Genomic DNA, 22,494 nt, shown 5'->3' with positions numbered 1-22,494 from the left:
ATATGAAAGTAATAATAATTTATCAAGGGGTCAAGGGGGAGAGGTTGGGAGAGAAAAAAGAGAAGCTGATCCAAAGGGCTCAACAGAAAGTAAATGCCGTGCTTGCTGCGGCAGCACATATACGAAAAATTGGAAGGATACAGACAAGATTAGCATGGCTCCTGTGCAAGGGCGACACGCAAATTGTGCAGCCTTCCGTATTTTTCCCAACACAGGGAACCCAGGACAGATAAACCCCTCAGGACCAACAATGAGAGTAGCCATACCAGGAGGCTAAGGGGAAGGCGGGGGAAGAAAGGGTGAACTGAGCGATCGACATATAACCCCCTCACAGGGTGTAACCCCCTCGCAGGGTGACAGACAACAGAAAAGTGAGTGAAGGGAGACAGTGGTCAGTGTAAGACATGAAAAAAAATTATAAATTATCAAGGATTCATGAAGGAGGGAAAGGGGGAGAGGGTGAATGAGCTGATTTCAAGGGCTCAAGTAGAAAGCAATTGCTTTGATAATGATGATGGCAACATATGGTTAAATGTGCTTGACAAGATGGATGGATGTATGGATTGTGATAAGAGCTGAAAGAGCCCCCAATAAAATGGTTAAAAATAAAAAATAAATTAAAATCCCTTGATCATAAATAAATTTAAAATTTTAAATCATTTTATTGCAGGGTGGTACAACTCTTATCACAATCCTTCTATCCATCCATTGTGTCAAGCACATTTGTACATCTGTTGTCATCATCATTCTCAAAACATTTGCTTTCTACTTGATATCAGCCCTTGGTATCAGCTCCTCATTTTTCTCCCTCCCTCCCCACTCCCTCTTCCCTCATGAACCCTTGATAATTTATAAATTATTATTTTGTCATATATTACACTGTCCAATGTCTCCCTTCACCCACTTTTCTGTTGTCCGTCCCCCAGGGAGGCAGTTATATGTAGATCCTTGTAATCTGTTCCCCCTTTCCACCCCACCCTCCCAGTATCTCTACTCTCACCACCGGTCATCTAGGAAACGGCTGTAAACGTCAATTAATAATTAGAATTTGGAACATACAAAGTATGAATCTAGGATATTGGAAGTCATCAAAAAAGAAATGGAATGCATAAAGACTGATATTCTAGGCATTAGTAATCTGAAATGTACAAATTTGCCCATTTTGAATCAGAAAATCATGTAGTTTACTATGCTGGGAATGATATCATCAAGGGGAAGAACGGTACAGTCATCTTCAAAAAGGACATTTAAAGATCTACCTTGAAGTGCAGTGCTGTTGGTGATACGGTAATTTCTGTCTGCATACAAGGCTATCCAGTCAATACAACTAGTATTCAAATTTATACACCCAAAACTAAAGCTAGTGATGCAGAAATTTGAAGAATTCTACCAACTTCTTCAGTCTAAAATGGATGACACTTGCAATTAAGAGGTACTGATAATTAGTGGTGATTAAAATGCAAAAGTTGGAAATGAAAAAGAGCAGTAGTTGGCAAATAGGGTCTTGCTGACAGAAACAAAACTGGTGATCTCATGATAGAATTTTGCAAGACCAACAACTTCCTCATCACAATATCTTTATTCAACAACACAAAAGGCAACTATATACATAGACTTCTCCAAATAAAATACTCAGAAATTGAGTTGACTACATCTATGGGAAGAGACAGCAGAGACGCTCAAGATGAGTGAAAGACTGGCCGGAACCAACTGTGGAACAAATCTTCAATTGCTCATATGAAAGTTAGGGTTGAAGGTGAACACACTTAAAACAGTTCCACTTGAGTGGAAACATAACCTTAAATATATGCCACCTGAATGTTGAAAATATCTCAAGAAGAGATTTGATCCAGTAAACATCAATGACAAAACACCTGGTAATCGGGGGATGACATCAAGGACACCATACAAGAAGAAAGCAAAGAGAGGAAAGAAAAGATCAGCCTGAGTGTCAAAAGGGACTCTGAAACTTGCTCTTAATCATAGAGTAGTTAAGGCACAGCGAAGAAATGATGACGTCAAAGACCTGAACAGGGAAGCTCACAGGGCAGCTCTAGAGGGCAAAGTAAAATATCATAATAAAATATGAAGGCCTAGAGTTAGAAAACCAAAACTAAAGAACACACTTAGCATATCTGAAACGGAAAGAACTCAAAGGAAAAATTACAATATTGAAAGATTCTATGGGAAAACTACTGAATGATGTCACAAACATCAAAAGAAGATGGAAAGAATAGAGTCACTGTACCAAAAAGAATTTCCAATAAATTCAACCATGAGTAAGAACCAATGGTAATGAAGGAAGAATTTCAAGCTGCACTAAAAACATAAGCTAAAAACAAGGCTCCAGGAATTGATGGAATACCAATTGAAATGACTCAACAAGATACTGAAGCACTGGATGCACTGGAAGCACTGACGAACTCATTCATCTATGCCAAGAAATTTGGAAGAGAGCTACTTGCCCAACTGACTGGAAGAGATCCATATCTGTACCCATTGCAAAGAAAGGTGACCCAACTGAATGCACAAATTGTAGAATATTATCTGATACCACATGCAAGTAAAATTTTGCTGGATATTATCTAAAAGCAGTTACATAGTTGCCAGAGGTTAAGGTCAGATTCAGACGAGGATGTGTAAACAAGAGATATCATTACAAAAGGCAGATGGATCTTTGATCACAGAAAAGAATACCACAGAGATGTTGCTGAAAGCAAAGATGACATGAAGCACTTTCTGATGAAGATCAGTCTGCAGTATGGATTACCACTCAATGTAAAGAAAACAAAAATTCTCACAACAGGAACAATAGATAACATCATGATAAACAGAGAAAACATTAAAGTTGCCAGGAATTTTACCTTGTTTAGACTCACAATTGATGCTCATGGAAGCAGCAGTCAAGAGATCAAAAGACACCTTGCGGGGTGGAGATGAGCCAGTCAGGATGCAGTGTAGCTACGATAAAACTTACAACTCTCCTCTAGTTCTTAAATGCTCACCCCCCCAGCCACTATCATGATCCCAATTCTATCTTACAAATCTGGCTAGACCAGAGGATGTCCACTGGTACAGATAGGAACTGGAAACAAAGGGAATCCAGAACAGATGAACCTTTACTGTGAGGGTGGAGGGAAGGTGGGGTAGGGGGAGCCGATTACAAGGATCTACATATAATCCTGGGGGACGGACAACAGAAAAGTGGGTGAAGGGAGATGTCAGACAGTAATAAGACATGCTAAAACAATAATAATTTATAAATTATCAAAGGTTCATGCAGGGGGGCGGAGAGGGAGGGGGGAAATGAGGTACTGATTCCAAGGGCACAAGTAGAAAGCAAATGTTTTGAGAATGATGTTGGCAACAAGTGTACAAATGTGCTTGACACAATGGATGGATGGATGGATGGATTGTGACAAGAGTTGTACGAGTCCCCAATAAAATGATTTTTTTTTAAAAAGACCCCCCGCATTAGTTAAATCTGCTGCACAAAATCTCTTTAAAATGTTGAAAAGCAAGATTATTTTTAGGACTAAGGTGCACTTGACCCAAGCCATGGTGTTTTTAATTGCCTAATATGTATGTGAAAGTTGGACACGAAATAGGGAAGCTCAAGGAAAAAATGATGCATTTGAACTACAGCGCTAGCAGAGAAAACTGAAAGTGCCACAGACTGTCAAAAGAGAACACAGATGTCCTGGAAGAAGTGCAGTCAGGATGCTCCTTAGAGGCAAGGAGGGCAAGACTTCGTCTCACGTATGTTACACGTTATCAGCAGAGACCAGGCTGGAGAAGGGCATCATGCTTGGTCAAGTCGAGGAGCAGAGAACAAGAGGAGGACTGACACAGTGACTGCAACAACAGGGACAAACAGAATTGTGAGGCTGGCACAGGACGAGGTGGTGTTTTGTTCTGTTGTACAGAGGCTCTCTCTCACTGGACAGCAGCAAACAACAACATTGCGTACCTGGAAGGTTTCCATTGTAATCCACATCTTCTATGCCACATCCCCATTTAACAAGAAGTTGCAAACAGCCAAGCCTCCCATGAAAAGCTGCATAATGCACAGGTTTCCATTCTCTCTTATCATTCACTCTGGGATCCTAGAGGTAACATTCACAAGGTCTCAGTTTCTCCCCATTGTGTAAAGGAAACACTAAGACCAGAGGTTGATTTCTCCAAATGAGAAGTGGAGGTTATGCCTACAACTTTTTAAGTATAATAGAAGTGGAATGAACAAGAAAATGGCAACCATTAGCTTGAATGTGAGACTAGTAAAATTTTATAAAGTTGCCTTTTTAAAAAGCATGTATTTAGTCACATAAAATAGCTTTGTAAAAAAGAAATCTTCCAGTCATTTTGTAGGTCACAGATTTCTGACCCCCAAGGAGGAGCTGGATTAAGTGACCAAATCCTATCTTTAAGAGTAAAAACAAAGAGTTATGATAAAACAGTTACGAGGGTCGTCACTGTTTTTCTAACTATAGAAGCATCAATTGTTAGCATATTGTCCTCAAAATTGGTAGTCTTCATCCTTAAAAGCTATTTTTCCCCAAAACTAGGCAATATTATAAATATTGTGATAAATGAAATTTCTAGAGATATAATATACTAATCAGCATATGCAATATTTTTTAAAACAGCCCAAGCCACAGAATATTGTAAAGATTTGCAATTACTTTAGTTAAAATGCATTTGGACATTTGAGAATTTTCTTATTTCAATTCTAAACCTGACACGAAGAACCCAAAGCCCCTGAAATGTTTGTACTTCCAAGCTCCCTGCTTGGGAGATTAATCTGTTTGAAGTTAATTAGAATTATTACTCTATTTAGGATGAAAATCTGGAGAATTGCGTATTTATTGATAAAGGGCAGGGCAATTTTATATAACCAGGAGTAACAAAGAGAAAAGAAAAATCTAAAGAGAGTTGTTGGAGGTTTTCGTATACTTCTCTTTAGATGGTATCCTAAATGCACTTCCAGTTAGTCGAGTCTGACTCACAGTGACCCTAGCTGGAGGGCAGAATTGTCCCCTTCCCTGAGGGTTTCTGAAACGCCAACTAACTCTGACAGGGGTGCAAAGCCTCGCTTTCTCCCTTGGAGTGACTGGTAGCTTATTGCTGGTCAACTCGTAACCCACTGCACTTCCAGGGATCCTTTTATGTGGCATACAGGATAAGTAAACTATTAAATCTAGTAACTATCCCTATAGATTTACATATGATATGACAAGTAAATTGAGAAAGAAACTAGATTAACAGTTACTTAGGGTCATGGCAGGGGAGGCTGGGGAGAAATGGAGAGCCCATAAGAATGTGCAATAGCATAAAGAAAATGTTCTAAACTTGGTTGTGGGGATTGTGCAACTCCTTTTTAATATATTTAAATCACTGAGTTATATGGTACGTCAACTATACATCAATAGAACTGGCTTTTAAAAAGGCTAAAGAGAAATATCAAATTACTTCTCCAAAGTCATATAAAGGATTTTAAAATCGGGAAGGGGTGTCACAGCAGACTATCCGGTGCTATTCCATCTACATAATTACATATCCTCACACAGCAATAAGAACCCCTTACCACTCCACTTCGGAGCATTATTTGTAAAGAGAAAGAATGTCCATGAGCAGCAGCAAGATGTAAAGGATTGCATCCACGATCATCCTGTGCTGACAGATTTGCTCCATTCACTATAAGAGCCTAAAAATAAAGAAAAGAAACTTGTGTTTGTGTGAGTATAACTATTGGATTATAAATACAGGTATGGATTATTTAAAGGCAATTTATTACTGTATAGCTAAACTATAACATATATAATATATATATATATTATATATATATGCTAAGAGTCCTGGCGGCATAGTGGGCTATGAGTTGGGCAGCTAGCCACAAAGTTAGCAGATGGTAACCACCAGGTGCTCCACAGGAGAAAAGATGGGGCCTTCAATTACCACAGAGCTACAATCTCTGTACAACCATTGTGGAAAGTGATATGGAACTACCCAAAATCACTGGAACAGAAATACCGTGTGACTCAGCAATACTTCTTCTGGGTATAAACCCAAAAGAAGCAATAAACAGAACATGAACAGATGTCTGCTCTCCCATGTTCATTGCAATATACAATAGCAAGAAGCTGAAAACAGCCCAAATGCCCATCCTCAGATAGCAACATATAGAACTCTGAGACATGCACACAAAGGAATACTGTGAATACACAAAAAATAGTGATGAAACCATGATATACCTCATGACATGGAAGGGGCTGGAAATCATTAAGCTAAGCGAAGTTAGTCAGTCACAACAGGGCAAATATTGTTTATTCCATTACTCAAGGAATACACGCCAAGACAAAAACAAGCCTGTTTCCAGGTCATGTACTATTCTAACCCAATTTCCCAAGCCTTCTAACTGGTAAATTACCCTCCCTTACCTTTCTACTCGATAACCCTGAGTTAATATGAAAACTGTTACCGTCTAGCGGTATGGACCTGCAGTGAGTGACAACCTGGAGAAAGAGTGGCTGGCCAGTGGACTGAGGATCCAAAGGCAAAAAGTACAGCTTTATATATTAAGGAGGCAAGGATAAACAACTTGCATAGTGTAAAAACAATATGATAAAATTTCTCTAAGCCAGTGGTCTCCACCTTCCTTATGCCGCGACCCTTTAATACAGTTCCTCATATTGTGGTGACCCCCAAACACAAAATTATTTTTGTTTTTACTTCATAACAGTAATTTTGCTACTGTTATGAAACAAGTGACTCCTGTGCAATGGTCATTCAACCCCCCCAAAGGGGTCACGACCCACAGTTTGAAAGCCACTGCTCTAAGCACAAACAATTCCTCGGGACTAATCTTACCAAATGCACCTGTGTTCTCAGTGTACACGGGGCCTCTCAGAAGATGGGAAAACATATGACCATCGTCCCAGCATTCCAGGTTACTGTGTCCCCAAGTACCCGAGACGCCAATACACTTCAATTAAAACTTTTTATAACAGTGACCTCACGCATTATTTGTTCTTTTGTGACTGACTTGTTTCACTCAGCATAGGTTTCAAAAATTCAGTATTCTTCTTCAATGTTGCATCCAATACACGTACACATCATAGATTTTATCCATCCCACTGCTGGGCATTTAGGATGTCCACTTTTTGCTATTGTGAACATGGGTACCTGTGTCACAGTTCTTATTTCCCTAGCTATATACCACCAGTGGATTGCTCAGTCATGTGATATTTCTATGTCCAACTTTTTAAGGAAGCGCCCTATCGTTTTCCATCATGGTTGCCCCATTTTACCGACCCACCAGCAGTGTGTGAGGATTCCAGTCTCTGCACACCTTGTCAGCACTTGTTTTCTGGTTGTAACTTTGCTACCAATACTTGGGTGAAACGAGATCTTATTGTTTTGATTTGCGTTTCCCTAAAGGCCAATGATGGCGAACCCTTCATGTTTGTTGGCCACCTGAATGTCTTCTTAGGTGAAGTGTCTATTTATGATTTCTGCCCATTTTTTAATTGAATTGTCTTTTCTTTATTTCAGTATTAAAGTTCTTTATTCATTTTAGAGATTATCTTCTTGTCTGATATATCCTTTCCAAAAACTTTCCCAGTCTGTAGTTGCCAGCTCTAGGGAAGGCTTTCTCTGTCTGCTCCCTTGTCTCCTTTCAACATCTGTGGGCCCAGTGGGCCCTGAAGCTCTCCGTGTCTTGGCATCAATCTTCCCTGCGTCTAACAGATACTCAGCACAGAGAACCTGGGACCACAGGGCACACGCTGCTCCCAAGCTCTTCTTCCTTGTTTTTAAAATTGCTATACATTTATTGGCATATACTTCATATATCATACAACTTAATCATTCAGTCATATTAAGAAGAGTTGTATAAACATCACTAGAACGAATGTCAGCACATTTTCTTCTCAGGTTCATTGTTGTTAGCTCGCCATTTCCCTCAGTCCTCTATGTCATGCCCCTAGGCAATTATCAACCCAGTTACTGTCTTTATAGATCTGCCTGTCCTATATTTCATATACAGAAAATTATACAAAATACAAATAGGAAGCAAACTATCACTGCCACCTAGACAAAACAGAAGAATCTCAATTTAAAAGAAAACAGAAAATAATAAAAACAGAAGTGATTTAAAAATGGGTCAAAAGGGAAAAAAAGGTCAAAAGAGAGATCGCCCTAATCCCAACTACATGGACAGCTGCCCCTCCCCTCAGAAGAATTTACTTCAGAGGACAGCACTGAAGCTACAGCTCAGGGAGAGGGACATGTCTGATCAGAACACATGGGAGCAAATGAGGAGGGAGGAAGAGTGTGGAGACATCCTGGCCCACCAAGCCTTGTGGATGATATCTCTGCTCAGAGCAGCCAATGTACAGAGAGGACCACTACGAGACATGACATGACATGACATGACATCCTTCACTGACCCATAGCCCTACAGGGGACAACACTGGAGACACAGTGTGGGAATTGTACCCGATCTGACCCCACCACACTGAGGCAACTCACTAATGGGCGTGCAACAGAACAGCAAGGGGAGAGCAAGGAAATCCCAAAGGAGTACCAAAATTAGACTGTGGGGCCAGAGGGCGGGACCCCTATCAGACTCGACCAGAAAACACTCCTAAAGGTCAACAAAAAGACCTTGAAGTATTTACAGGCTTTTCTCTTTTTTTGTCATTGGTTTTTGGTTGTTGTCATTGTTTTTGTTTTCTTTTGTCGCTTTGTTTTGCTCTGTCCTGTTTTTTGTGTGCATATCATTATCTCTGCAGTTCTATCTAGATAAGAGGCTAGAAAAACAATCTGGAGGAGAAAACAGGGCTGATGGTTCCAGGGGACACATGGGAGAGGGGTAGGTGGGGGAAAGGAAGTGGTGTTAACAAACCCAGGGATAAGGGAACAAGTGATCCAAAATCAGTGGCAAGAAAGGTGTAAGAGGCCTAATAGGAACTGATCAAGGGCAATGTAACTGAGAGGAATTACTGAAACCCAAAAGAAGGCTGAGCATGATAGTGGAACAAGAGGAAAGTAAAAGGAAATAGAGGAAAGAACTAGGAGGCAAAGGGCATTTATAGAGGTTTAAATATAGGCATGTACATATGTAAATATATTTATATATGATGAGGAGGAGGAAATAGATATATGTGCATATATTTATAGGTTTAGTATTAAGGTAGCAGATGGACATTGGGCTTCCGCTCAAGTACTCCCTCAATGCAAGAACACCTTGTTCTATTAAATTGACATTTCATGATGCTCATCTTCCCTACATAATCAGAAGATAAATGTGTGCATAACCAAATGTGATGAAGAAAGCTGATGGTGTCTGGCTATCAAAAGAGATAGCCGTCTGGGGTCTTAAAAGCTTGAAGATAAACGAGTGGCCATCTAGCTCAGAAGCAACAAAGCCCACATGGAAGAAGCACACCAGCCTCTGGGATTCAACGGTGTCAAAAGGATCATGGATCAGGCATCAAAGAACAAAAAATATCATTGTGAATGATGGGAGTACAGATTGGGGATCCAAAGTCCATCTGTAGGCAACTGGATATCCCCTTATAGAAGGGTCACGGAAAAGAGAAAAGCTATTCAGGGTGCAGCGTAGCACCAATGAAACATACAACTTTCATCTAATTCTGAAATGCTTCTTCCCGTGCCCCCCCCCGCAACTATGATTATCCCAATTCTACCTTACAAATCCAGCTAGATCACGGATGTACACTGGTACAGATAGGAAATGGAAACACAGGGAATCCAAGGTAGATGATCCCTTCAGGACCAGTGGTGAGAGTGGCAATAAGGAGAGGGTGGAGGGAAGGTGGGGCAGAAAGGGTGAATCGATTACAAGGACGTACACATAACCTCCTCCCCCTCTGATTTTGGATAACTTGTTGTTCCCTTATCCCTGGGTTTGTTAACACCACTTCCTTTCCCCCCCTCCCCCTCTCCCATGTGTGCCCTAGAACCAGAAAGTGGGTGAAGAGACGTCAGACCATATAAAATATGACAAAAAATAATAATTCATAAATTATCAAGGGTTCATGAGGGAGGGGGGAGAAGGGAGGGGGAAAATGAGGAGCTGATAGCAAGGGCTCAAGTAGAAAGAAAATGTTTTGAGAATGATAAGGGCAACAAATGTACAAATGTGCTTGACACACAATGAATGTATGTATGGATTTTGATAAGAGTTGCACAAGCTCCCAATAAAATGATTTTTTTAAGGGAGAAATCAAATGATAAGGCTACAATGTGGAGGGGCAGGGGGAACAATAGGTCTATGTTATATTTACTTATTTATTATTTAATCCTTTTATTGGGGGTTTGTACAAATCAGATTTTCATAATTTAGCTCTGATACCATTCCCTTCCTTTGAATTTAGATTTTATTATTTACAATCCTTGGATCACACAGGCTGGTATGCTTTTTCCATGTGGACTTAGCATGACCCCAGGGCAGCTTCTCAATTCAGACAGAATATGCACACAGGTATAGAAAGGGACGGGCGCTCACAGCACACAGAATCCAGGAACAGGAGTGGGAACAGTGACACCAGAAGGGTACGAGAAAGAAGGGAAGAAGAAGGGAGAAAGGCAGAACCGATCACAATAATCAACACATAACCGTACACCCCTCTACAAGGGGAAGAGCAACCAAAAACATGCGGAAAGGGAGACAACGACAGGTGTGAGAGATGAAAATAATAACAATTTGCAATCTGACAGGGAGTTATGAGGGTGGGGAGCAGGGGGCGGGGGAGCTGATACCAAGGGCTCATAGAAAATAAATGTCTAGAAAGAAAGATGGGAACATATGTAGAAACATGCCTGATTCAATTGATGCATGGATTGTGATAAGTGTTGTATGAGCCTCAATAAAATGATTTTTTTTAAAAAGAATTATACTACAATCAATTTTAGAGCATTTTCTTTTTCTCCGTACTCATTGTTATTCATGTAATTTTTTTCAAATGTGGAAAAAATACACACAATAAAACATTCACCAATTTAACAACTTCTAGATGCATAATTCCGTGCCATTGATTCTACTCTTCATGTTGTACAATTATCATTGTCATGCTTCTCCAGATTGTTCCACTGCCATTAAAACGAGCTCAGTGCCCCTGAGTCAAAAGCCCCGTCTGGTTGCTTAGCCCACTTTGCAGTAGTGTCCATATCGTCAGTGATTTCTTCAGGAGGGCACGGCTCTTTGTTCTTAGTGACACTGAAATCCCTCCTTCTCTGCTCATTTCTCCCTCCTTTTCTGTCTAGTAAGATAAAAGGCAACTCAGTCTGTGATCCAGGGAAACGCTTACACTGAATCAGGGCTGTGACCTGAGTCAGAGTGTTGTATCCCACCTCAATCCCCTTACAATTGATTGGCTGATCACATCATGAGGGTGACTGCATTGTTACATAACTACCAGATAACATCCTTACATAACCACTAAACCACTGAGAATCATTGCCCAGCCTAATTGAAACGTGTTTGTGGAGGAACACAATTAAATCCATAACGGAAAGTATAAGGTTGAATTTCATTTGAACCAAAACCAAACCAAACCCACTGCCATCAAATCAACTCTGAGTCATAGTAACCCTACAGGACAGAGAATTGTCCCATAGGGTCTTCCAGGGTATACATCTTTATGGAAGTGGATTATGTCATCTTTCAGCTACAGCTGACAGCTTCAGACTGATAACCTTACAGATAAGTGCTTTAACCACTGGGTCACCACTTCATTTGAATGCTGCCCTCTAATGTTACTATTGTATTTTCTCATTCAAATTAATACATCAATACCCCAACATCAAATCCACCTGCCAACTGGTTGCTATCCTTACTACTGCACATTAACACACCTAACCTCCCTCCCCGTAGTGAACCTCATCTATCAAGTTTAATGGTCTTTTTACAAAGTTACTGCCTTAGATTTAGTATCTTGCATCTCATGTTTTACTTACCTTCTTAATAAATGCCTCCCTTCACCTACACTTCCATTATTAATACTGGTTCTATAAGTCTACTGTTCTGACTTATATTCTTCAACATTCAATCTTCAACTCTAAATCTTTCTCTATACTTTCTTACTTAAAACCTTCTGAAATCTTTGTCTTCAACCCTCTTTCTCAATTGCCTGTACTACATTTACCTGGATGATCTAGAGCAGTGGTTTTCAACCTTCCTCATGCCGCGACCCTTTAATACAGTTCCTTAGGTTGTGGTACCTCCCCCCCAACCATAAAATTATTTTCACTCCTACTTCATAACTGAATTTTGCTACTGTTATGAATTGGGTGACCCTGTGAAAGGGTCGTTTGACCCCCAAAGGGGTTGCGACCCACAGGTTGAGAACCACTGATCTAGAGGCACCCTGATTTCAACATGTGCCAAATTGAACTAAACATCTTGTTCTTTAAACCTCTATAACATTTTTTATTTTCTATTCCTATCCATGGAGGATGATGATCTATCATTCTTACTCACACTTTAAATTTTCATTACACTCCGTCAATGCCTGTACTGCAAATGTCTTGAATCATTTTCTCTCTTTCTCATTGTCACTAGATAACTTCACCCAGTGATTAAAGCAAAAGTCTCCCAACTGGTCATCTTGCTTCCAAATTCTCTCTTATTCCCTGGTATATGTTATTTCAACTGAATTCTGAAACACTAATGTAATTAGCTCTTTTCCTGCCCATTGGTACATGGGTGTGTATTTATCTGGGGACCAGGAAATTGGTTTCCAAGCACCCACAAAGTAGCACTGTGATTGTCCAGAAGCAGGTCACCGTGTCTTTCTCTGAGGCCCCTCTAGGTAGACTTGGCCCTCCAACCTTTCAGCTGGCAGCCAAGGACATCTGCACCATGGAATACATCCATAAAAACTCTCTTTCCTATGATTTCACCGCCACAAGGGGTGGCAGGCTTTCAGACATGGTGTGCTAGAAAGAAGACACTGTGGAGATTTTCCTCATGTGTAAAATAAGAAATGCGGCATTCCTCAAAATGACCCAAATGAATACAAAACTACTTCACCACAAAAATTATTCAAGTATATAGTTGGTATATGCTTAAAAGCAGTCATGGAATCCAATACATTCTCTAGAACACATAACTTAAACAAAGGAGTCCAGTAATAATGTAGCCTAAGCTAAAATAAATGTACTGAATAAAAAAAAGGAACCAAAGTTAGCTTTTACCTGAATGCAAGCATCCTGACCCCTGATTGCAGCTATGTGAGCTGCTGTCCAGCCTCGCTTAGTTACTTGTGTGATATCAGCTCCATGCCAGAGCAGCCAATGAAGACACTAAATTGAGAAAATAACCATATTAACACAGCCATAAGGCAGGAATTTTAATCCTTCAAATTTCATTTGTCATTAAATGCCCAGTACAGCTCGAAAGGGATCATAAATGGGGAGAAGGGCAGAGCAGGTCTCTGACTGCCACCACGATGTCAGTGCTGACGCATCATGATGCCCTGTGGGTTTCTGAGACTGTAACTGTTCACAGGAATAGAAAGCCCACTCTGTCTCCTGAGGAGCTGCTGGTGGTTTCTAACTGCCAATCATGCCAATCACAGCCCAGTATAACCACCACACTATCAAGTATCATGAAAAGCAGCGCACCAAGTGGTTCACAAGGTACGGATACTGCTGCTCAATTCTAACAATTTGTGGCTGTGAAGAGAATGCAGATTCAATGTTGGCAAGTTGGCGTGACCAATACCTTGCGGACCAAATGAAGCACATCTATGTATTCTACATATGGTGTTACCATCTTTATGTTATACTTTTATGATCAATTTGTAGATTCTACCTTCAAGAAGTTTCTCTTTTTTTAAAACAAGTGATTGTGTCAATGGAATACACTGTCATATTAGTCAAAACCAAAAATAAAATGTAGAAAAATTTTCCTGTCATGGAAATTAAAATTCACTGGGTCAATTCTGATTCATAGAGATCCCACAGAACAGGGTAGACCTGTCCTTGTGAGTTTCCAAGACTGTAACACTTTATGCGGATAGAAAACCTCATCTTTCTTCTGCAGATCGGCTGATAGTTCAAATCTCTGATCTTGTCATTAGCAGCCCACTTAGTGTAGGGGGAGGTCAGATGCTCACAGGCATCTTCCCTGAAGGCAGTCCCTGCCAGACTGCTGTCTCCCCACACCACAGGGGTGGGAGCCTGTGACCATTAGCTTGGTTCCTGTAGGTGGAGTTCATACCCCACCAATAACGGTCTCTATCAGTTGAGCCAGGGAACAGGCCAAACCGGCTCTGTGACATCCTGTATCTAGGCTGCCATCCTGTATCTAGGATCCGCTGATATTGCCACATGTATACCCCCAATCCCTCCTCTTCCTATTACGTGGATACCCCTAGATCACCCCCTCCCATTACTGTATATACCTATAGCACAACCCCTTCCTGTGACGTATGTCCTCACCTGTCATTACGGGGCTTGCATGTCCCCAGAGAATATAAAAAGCCTGGGCTAGCATTAAATATCTCTTTCTCCCTCCAGATAGACCATGAATTGTGTCTGACTCCATTTATTTCAATACTTCTATCTCTCATGCTCTCTATAACTTTACTATGATCTTTACTTATTATCGCTGTACAATTGTGCCTACCGGACCCATAATGACATGTTAGGGGCTGGCTTCCCCTGACAACTTAGGGAGAATAATAGGAAAAAATATGAAGAACAAATTCTACTTTACTAATAATCATAACAAAGCATTCATTCAACAAATATTCTTAACAAGCCTACAATGTGCTAAAAATTGTCTTATGCGTTGGAAACAAACAAAATTTCTATCCTCCTGGTCATTTTTTTAGTTAGGCAAGAAAAGCAGTGGACAAATAAAATATATATTACTATATTAAAAGTTATGGGGGTGGGGGAAGAGGAGCTGATACCAAGGGCTCAAATAGAAAGTAAATGTTTAAAAAAAATGATGATGGCAACATATGTACAAATATGCTTGATACAATTGATGTGTGGAATATAAGAGCTGGAAGAGCCCCCAATAAAATGATTTAAAAATAAAACTTAAGACAGAAAATACATATATGACACAATATAAAATAAAACAAAACAAAAAAATTATGAGGAAAAATAAAGCAGAGTAAAAGGAAATAGATAACAATATGGTTAGTGATGGATCTAACCACTGGAAAACAGAATTTTTTACCTATGAATGTAAGGTCAACAATATCCAGGGATGATCAGGTTGAGAAGGAATTGTCATTCTTATATACTGGAGGTGGCAAACAGGACAGTATTTTTGCTATTCAAAAGAATCCACCAAATTTTAAATATATACATACCTATATTATTTGGTTCAGCAATTCCATCTCAGATACCAATTATAAAAAATGCTCTTAAGGACACACAGGTATATATCACAATGATGTGAAAATGGCAATTTGTAAATAACAGTGGAAAGTTCAAAATGAAATAAATGTCCATCAATATGAAGAACTCATTTAAAAGAGATTATACATACAATGGAATGAAAAATATCTAAGAAAGTAGTTTTAGTTTCTTTTCATTTTGCAAAAAGAAATTGCATCATCTTACAGATAATGTGATATTAGCTCTATTTAAAACAAAGCTCTGTGTACATGGAACCACTTATATGTACTTTATTCCTAACTTACACATCTATATTTACTAAATTTGAATTAGATAAGTGACAGATGTTCTCTCTTGATTCTAGGTGGTACTAATCTGGCAAAAGTGACAGTGCATGACTTCTGATGCCAAGACATAGAAGGCGAAACAGCTTCAACCAGGAACCTGGCTAACCATGCTTTGAGGAAGCACTTGGTGCATGGAAGACTACATGAATAGGTCCTATGGGTAAGGAATAAAGGTGCTCATCCAACTGCATCAACCACCAGACATCTGACTAAACAAGCCTTCAGAAGATTCTAATAATAGCGCAAACACCAGACATTAAGCACAAATTGCCATCTCAAATTTCAGGTGTAATGACAAGTATAAAGAATTATTGTAAGCGACTGAGTTTTGTGATATTTGGTTATAAAGCCATACTCGCTGTCATCAAATCAATTCTCACTCATAAAAAGTCACAGAAAAAAAAAATTTTTTTTAAATCACAGAAACAAAAAATCCAAACATTTGACTGAACTGAAATGAGTAACTGCATTGAATAAAATACAGTCTCAGGGTAGTTTGCTGAATGTACAAACCTGCTACACCTGTAAACTTACCTAAGTCTGATCATTTATTAAAGCTTCTTACCTCCAAGCTTCCAGAATGTGCTGCCCAATGTAAAGGGCTAAACTTATGGAGAGCATCCACTTCATTAATGTTGGCTCCATGTTCCACTCTTTCCGAGAGCTGCTTTACATCTCCAGCCCGCACGGCATCGTGAATACTGCCCAGATGAACCTTCTTCCTGACAGCTGCTAAAAATCAAGTTGCGTAAAATATATTACAGAGCTGTGGGGGGGAAAGACTGCAGCAATAATTTAATAGAAGCACGGGTCATGTCTTGCAAGTAACATCTCGGTCTTTCCGTGTCACCTCCCGCAAGCAAAGAGCATGGGAATTGACACCTCTGACAAGAAAGAAAACTCAACCAAGTGGAAATCAACACCTTTTCTTGGACTCAGAGAATTGAAGTCTCAGAGCAAACTGCCACCATACACTCCTGAGAGAGGGGGCAGTATAGAGAAACACAGCGGAGTTCCACTTAGCTGGAGCAGAAACAGCTGAAAGCCACCAACTAACTACCTCATGGAACACTTATATGGTCGTTTTGATGAATTTCGCAGGCTGAGCATTTCCTAGCCTCAGAGGAAGAAATTCCTGGGTGTGGCAATCTTAGGGAGCCCCTACACCGTCACAGATTTTCCCTCCCGAAACTCTACCAGGCCATCACTCTGAGGAGGCGAGAAAAGTCACTTTGCTAGATGAGAGGGAAAGTAAGCCTGCCGAAGTCTGTATGCCCTGCACATTCTCGAATGCTTATCTCCAGTGGCTACGAAGTTATCACAAATGTATCTCACATAGAGAAAAAGGCGGTTACCCAACTCCAGCTCCTCCTCGTCTTTCTGTCTCACCTGAGTGTGGGAGGCAAAACAAGAAAGGTTACATATGGGAAGGTCACCGCCCAGGAAATAACTACATGGTCAAAGCCGAAGATTTAATCATAAACTCCGAAAATGATACTTTTCTTCCTCTTCTCTACACGTCAACAGAGCTCTAGCACAACACTAGATTAGTCTCAAACTCTTTTTAAGAAGGCATTCAGAGCTAAGGCTGAAGACAACAAGGGCGACAAAAACAGGAGATTTTGAAACCCCCAACACCGATGGCTACAGCAGATATTAAACTCGGTCCAAGAAGATAACGTCAAACCTCTCACGGAGAGAGGACTTAAGGTTGCCTCAACCCCTTATTACCCAATCTATCGTGTTTACTTTTTGACAATGTAAATGTCAAATGCAGGTAAAACTAGTTTGACAAGAAAAAGCAAGCATCAGAAATCAGACTCGGAATTATCAAGACAGAATTTAAAACTACTACAAGGAGAAATGGGCAGACCCGTGGCTCCAACAATGGCCTCACACATAAGAACCATTTTTTTTTAGCGCTTGGTATCAGCTTCTCCTATTTCTCCTCCCCTCTACCCTCCCACCCTCGTGAACCCTTGGTTGTTTATAAATTATTTTAAAAATCATTTTATTGGGGGCTCATACAATTCTTCTCACAATCCATACATACATCGTGTCAAGCACATTTGTACATTTGTTGCCATCATTCTCAAAACATTTGCTTTCTACTTGAGCCCCTCCCTCCCCGTGGCCCTCTCCCTCAGGAACCCTTCATAATTCATAAATTATTATTATTATGTTCTGTCTTACACTGTCCAACATCTCCCTTCACCCATTTTTCTGTTGTCCATCCCCCAGGGAGGTTATATGTAGATCCTTGTAACCGGTTCCCTACTTCTATCCTACCTTCCCTCCACCCTCCCAGTATCGCCACTCTCACCACTGGACCTAAAGGGGTCATCTGACCTGAGTTCCCTATAAATTATTTTTATTTTCAGATTTTACACCATCTCCCTTCACCCATGTTTGTTGTCCATCCTCCCAGGGTGGGGGTGGGGGTTGTTCGTCTATCATTGCTATCAGATCCCCCTTTCTACCCTTCTCCCATTTTCCTCTTACCCTCATGGTATTGCTACTCTCATTACTGTTCCTGAGGCGCTTATCTGTCCTGGATTCTGTGTGTCCAGAGCTCTTATCTGTATCAGTGTACATGCTCTGGTCTACCCAGATTTGTAAAAAACTGGGGTCTTGATACTGGAGGAGAGGAAGCATTAAAGAACTAGAGGAATGTTGTGTGTTTCATCGGTTACACTGCACCCTGGCTGGCTCGTCCCTTTCTTGTGACCCTTCTGTGAAGGGATGTCCAATTATCTACAGATGATCTTTGGGTCTCTATTCAGACCCTCCTCGTTTGCATCAAAATGGTTGTTTTTGGGTCTTTTGATGCCTGATACCTGATCCGGTTGATACCTCATGATCACATGGGTTGTTGTGCTTCTTCCATGTGGGCTTTGCTGCTTCCCTGCTAGAGTCGCTTATTTAACTTCAAGCCGTTAAGACCCCAGACACTATATCTTGTAATAGCCAGGCACCATCAGCTTTCTTCACCATGCTAGCTTATGCACCCATTTTGTCTTCACCAATCATGGCTGAAAGGTGAGCATCACAGAATGCCAGGTTATTAGAACAAAGTGTTCTTGGGTTGAGGGAGAACTTGAGTAGAGGCCCAAATGTCTGTCTGCTGCCTTAATACTTAACCTATAAATATATGGACATAACTATATGCCTATGTTTCAACCTCTATAAATGTCTCTTGCCTCCTAATTCTTTCCTCTACTTCATAGGAACAATTTTAAGGATGGCACAGGACTACATGGTGTTTTGTTCTGTTGTGGATAGGCTTGCAATGGGTCATGACTCGAGGGGCCCTGGTGGCTTCAGAAAAAGCCCTGATGGCAATTCAGAACCAGCAACAGTTCCACAAGAGAGAGATGAGGCTTTTTATCCCTGTAAAGAGTCAGTCTCAGAAACTCACAGGGGCAGTTCTACCCTGTCCTATAGGGTTGTTATGAGTCAGCATTGACTGGGTGGCATAATGGGTTACCCGCTGAGCTGCTAACCACAAGGTCAGCAGTTTGAACCCATTAGTTGTTCCTGATGATACCTCTATGGCTCACTCCATTTACTCACATGTCACTTTTCAGTGAGAAATTCACTGACCTCTCATTTATAACGGAATCCTCTCATGTTCTAACACTCATTTACCTCTGTTCTATGCTTTATTCTTCTTCCATAGCACTTATACTACCTTCTAATGGGGCTATATTTTACGGTTTTAGTATTAGCTGCATCCCTCCACTAGAATTAAATATCTATGAAGGAATTTATTTTTCTCTTTTGTTCACTGCAACTGTCTACGTTAATATTTGATATTTAAGTGTGTTGTGGAATAATTGTGCCACAGATAAGATATATCCAAGTCCTAATGCCCAATATCTCTGAATGTGTATGACCTTATTTGGAAAGGGTCAATCACAAAGTCTGAATTATTTATACTGTGACATATTTTCATGCGCTCTGAGAACCAGAAGGCAAGAAAGGTTTGTTACGCAGAACTGACAACTGTCAGAGGGGGATGTGGTAGGGTGGAGACAGGGGTAAAATTAATTCAATTGATGTATTTCCCAAACTAGAAGTAAACAAATAAAAACAAGCAGTTATGAATCCTGATCTCAAGTATCTCATAATTGTATTTTTAATTAAGAAACCACACACACCATAAAGCAGTGCATGTGTGTTGTGCGTACACAGAGCATATCGTGCAGAGAAAACACTCAAACTAGGTAAGAGACTGGCAGAAGTTGTTGAAAAAAATTGGATTTAAGCAGAGGATGAGGAGTCTTGGATGGATTTTAAATGGAAGAATAATAAAGATCAGATTTGGGGGAGGGAGGCAATAAAGGGAAGCTGATATCTAAGAGTTCAAGAAGAAAGAAAATGTTTTGAAACTGATGGTGGCAGCAAGTGTACAATTATGCTTGATCTAATTGAATTATGGAATGTTATATCTGTAAGATCATCCAATAAAATAATAAAAGGAAAAAAAAGCAAGTAGGGCATTGTGTATGAAGTAAATATTAATACATCTAAAATAAATAACTAAATAAAAGGTCAGATTTGTAATGCTGAAATGATGTCGCTGGTTGCAGTGAAGTGAACTCATTGGCCAGGGAGCAAAAAAGGCAAGCCTAGAAAGTCAGAGAGAGCATGTAGAGGATGCTGCAGTAGTCTACACTGGAAAGGTCTGAACTCCCAAATCAGTTGTATTTGGGAAAAAGAGATAAGAGTGTGATTATAGGAATAGAATGCATACAGACAAGGGGGTTTCAGAAAGTTCACGGTAAAATTCCATTATCACTTACAATTAATTTTTCCATGGAGTTTTTGAAGCCCCCTCTTAGTGGAAGAAATAAAGAGTTCCAGAGCCATTAATTCAGACAGAGAGCACTGAAGAGCAAAAAGAATGTACAATTATAAAATAACATTTGGACACGTGGGGCTTAAACTACTTCAGATTTCCAGACTGGAAATATAGATAGGCGTTTGCAGCTCATAAGACACACATATGGAGTTCACGCTTCACAGTCAGGGAGTTTTTCTAAGTCCAGCTCACTCTGTATGGGAATCAATGGCATTTTCCTCCAGAATACTCATTACACTGTAATGATTTCCTCAGAATTGGTTTTTCCCACTATACAATACAAAATGTGTTTGTCTTCTTTACTACTGATGGTGTATGCTGAAGACATAGTATATAGTAGGCACACATTAAACATACATGAGGCTTCAATATGGCCATGGAAGATTTTAATTAGAAGATAGTGTTTTCTATAACTTTTTTCAAACCCCCTTGTATACTGGATGTTTGTATTAATAACATAGTCACCAGTACAGTTGAACAACAGAAAAGAGACACAAGTTAAAGAAGGCTAAGTAGTGATGACACTGTCCAGGGAAAATGACAATTTAAGGAGAAACTGGGAGAAAAGAGGTCAAACAAAAGAATCAGTCTACAAAAGCAGAAGGAAGAAAACTAGGTAAGTCTAATGGAATCTCCACATGACCAAAGTCTGCAAAAACCGCCAAGAACTTAACATTGAGTCCATAAGATTTGGCAAGAATTGGTGTCAATGTGGGCAAGTAGTGGGTTATGCATTGGGCCTGCCAACCCACAAGGTCCAGCAGTTCGAAGCCACCAGCTGCCCACGAGAGGAAAATGAGGCTTTCTTTTTTTTAATGTTAATAAATTTTATTGAATGAGTTTTACATGTCTTTGTCATCCGAAAATGAGATTTTCTTTTCACTAAGATTGACCGCCTAGGTAGGCCACGGGGTTGGACTAGCGGTTAGGCGTAGGGCTGTGAAGCGCATGGTGCGCGGTTCAAAGCCAGCAGCAGCAGCTCCGCTGGAGAAAGCCTGCGCTCACCATTCCAGTACACAGTTACGGGCTCAGAAACGCACAGCAGGTCGCATGGAGACAGCGCGGACGCCATGGCTCACTACGAGTGGAAACTGATTTTAGAGAGACCAGTGAGGGGCAAGGAGACGGACTGGAGCATGGGCGAGAAATGCGCTTAAACACCTGTGGCTGCCGTGCAACGGGCCGTGGCAAGGCCGAACCCAGTGGGCGTCGTGTACTCACTCGGGTTTGCGGCCATCGGAGAGGAGACCCCGGGCATGGTGCAACCTCCTGGGGCTGGGGAGGATTGAATTCGGGCCCTCGCTGCCGTAGCGGTGCTCACTGGCTCCCACCCGCTGCAGCGGCCATCTCGGTGGTCGCGGTCGTCGTCGCTGGGGAGTCCCCGCTGGCAGGCCCACGTGGCGGGAATTGTTGTCTTCCCTTTCTCCCAGAAACCACTGCGGTGACAAGTGTCACCAGAGTGCCTCTGGCCGCATAGTGGAGGCCGCCGCTTAGTCCCTTGCTGCCCTCAGAGCGCCGACGTGATGGCCGCGCACCTCACGCACTCACTCTTTCACTCAGCCGCTGCCGCGGAAGCCTCGCTGGCCCTTTCTCCCCCGGGTGACGTGGCGGTGCCACTAGCTCTAGTTCTCGCCCCGACGCGCTACGTGGGTGGTCTTCACTTCACTTCCTCTCACCGCTCGGGCCCTGCAGCGGTGGCCGCTCGCCGTCCGATTCCTTCCCCGCCGCCGTCGCGGCGGCTTCAAAAGCCCCGGGCTTCGCGCTTTCTCTGGCCTCGCCCCTTGCCCTCAGCACCCCCCGCGAGGCCCCGGGGCGGCCAGAGCCCTGGGTGCGACCGTCGCTCCAAGCGGCTGCCCAGCTTCCGGACCCAGAGCCGCTGTCGCCGTGGAAACGAGTAAA

The 22,494-nt window shown here is 41.3% G+C and overlaps 1 protein-coding gene and 1 non-coding gene across 11 annotated transcripts in view; one reads left to right on the top strand and one right to left on the bottom strand.

Annotated features, from left to right (window-relative positions):
- ANKRD42 (ankyrin repeat domain 42) overlaps nucleotides 1–22,494 on the bottom strand; it is an 86,148-nt gene extending 63,654 nt beyond the window's left edge. For 4 of the 10 annotated variants that reach the window (XM_075546376.1, XM_075546375.1, XM_075546381.1 and 1 more), the window contains exons 1-5: nucleotides 21,817–22,486; nucleotides 16,297–16,463; nucleotides 13,222–13,329; nucleotides 5,585–5,704; nucleotides 3,971–4,106 (exon numbers count right to left, since the gene is read on the bottom strand). In XM_075546376.1, the coding sequence (XP_075402491.1) occupies nucleotides 3,971–4,106; nucleotides 5,585–5,704; nucleotides 13,222–13,329; nucleotides 16,297–16,463; nucleotides 21,817–21,853 (568 nt within the window). In that variant the 5' untranslated portion in view covers nucleotides 21,854–22,486. Of the gene's footprint in view, nucleotides 1–3,970; nucleotides 4,107–5,584; nucleotides 5,705–13,221; nucleotides 13,330–16,296; nucleotides 16,464–21,816 lie in introns of all 10 variants that reach the window. The other 6 variants (XM_075546380.1, XM_075546379.1, XM_075546378.1 and 3 more) reach the window with 4 other exon arrangements.
- Nucleotides 99–205, top strand: LOC142447522 (U6 spliceosomal RNA). Its single transcript, XR_012784219.1, has one exon. It is a non-coding gene; the product is annotated as a U6 spliceosomal RNA (small nuclear RNA).

Source organism: Tenrec ecaudatus, chromosome 4 (genome assembly GCF_050624435.1).
Source record: "Tenrec ecaudatus isolate mTenEca1 chromosome 4, mTenEca1.hap1, whole genome shotgun sequence".
NCBI classification, from domain to species: domain Eukaryota; kingdom Metazoa; phylum Chordata; class Mammalia; order Afrosoricida; family Tenrecidae; genus Tenrec; species Tenrec ecaudatus.
Note: the sequence above shows the minus strand (reverse complement) of the source record. Positions and strands in the feature narration are given on the sequence as shown.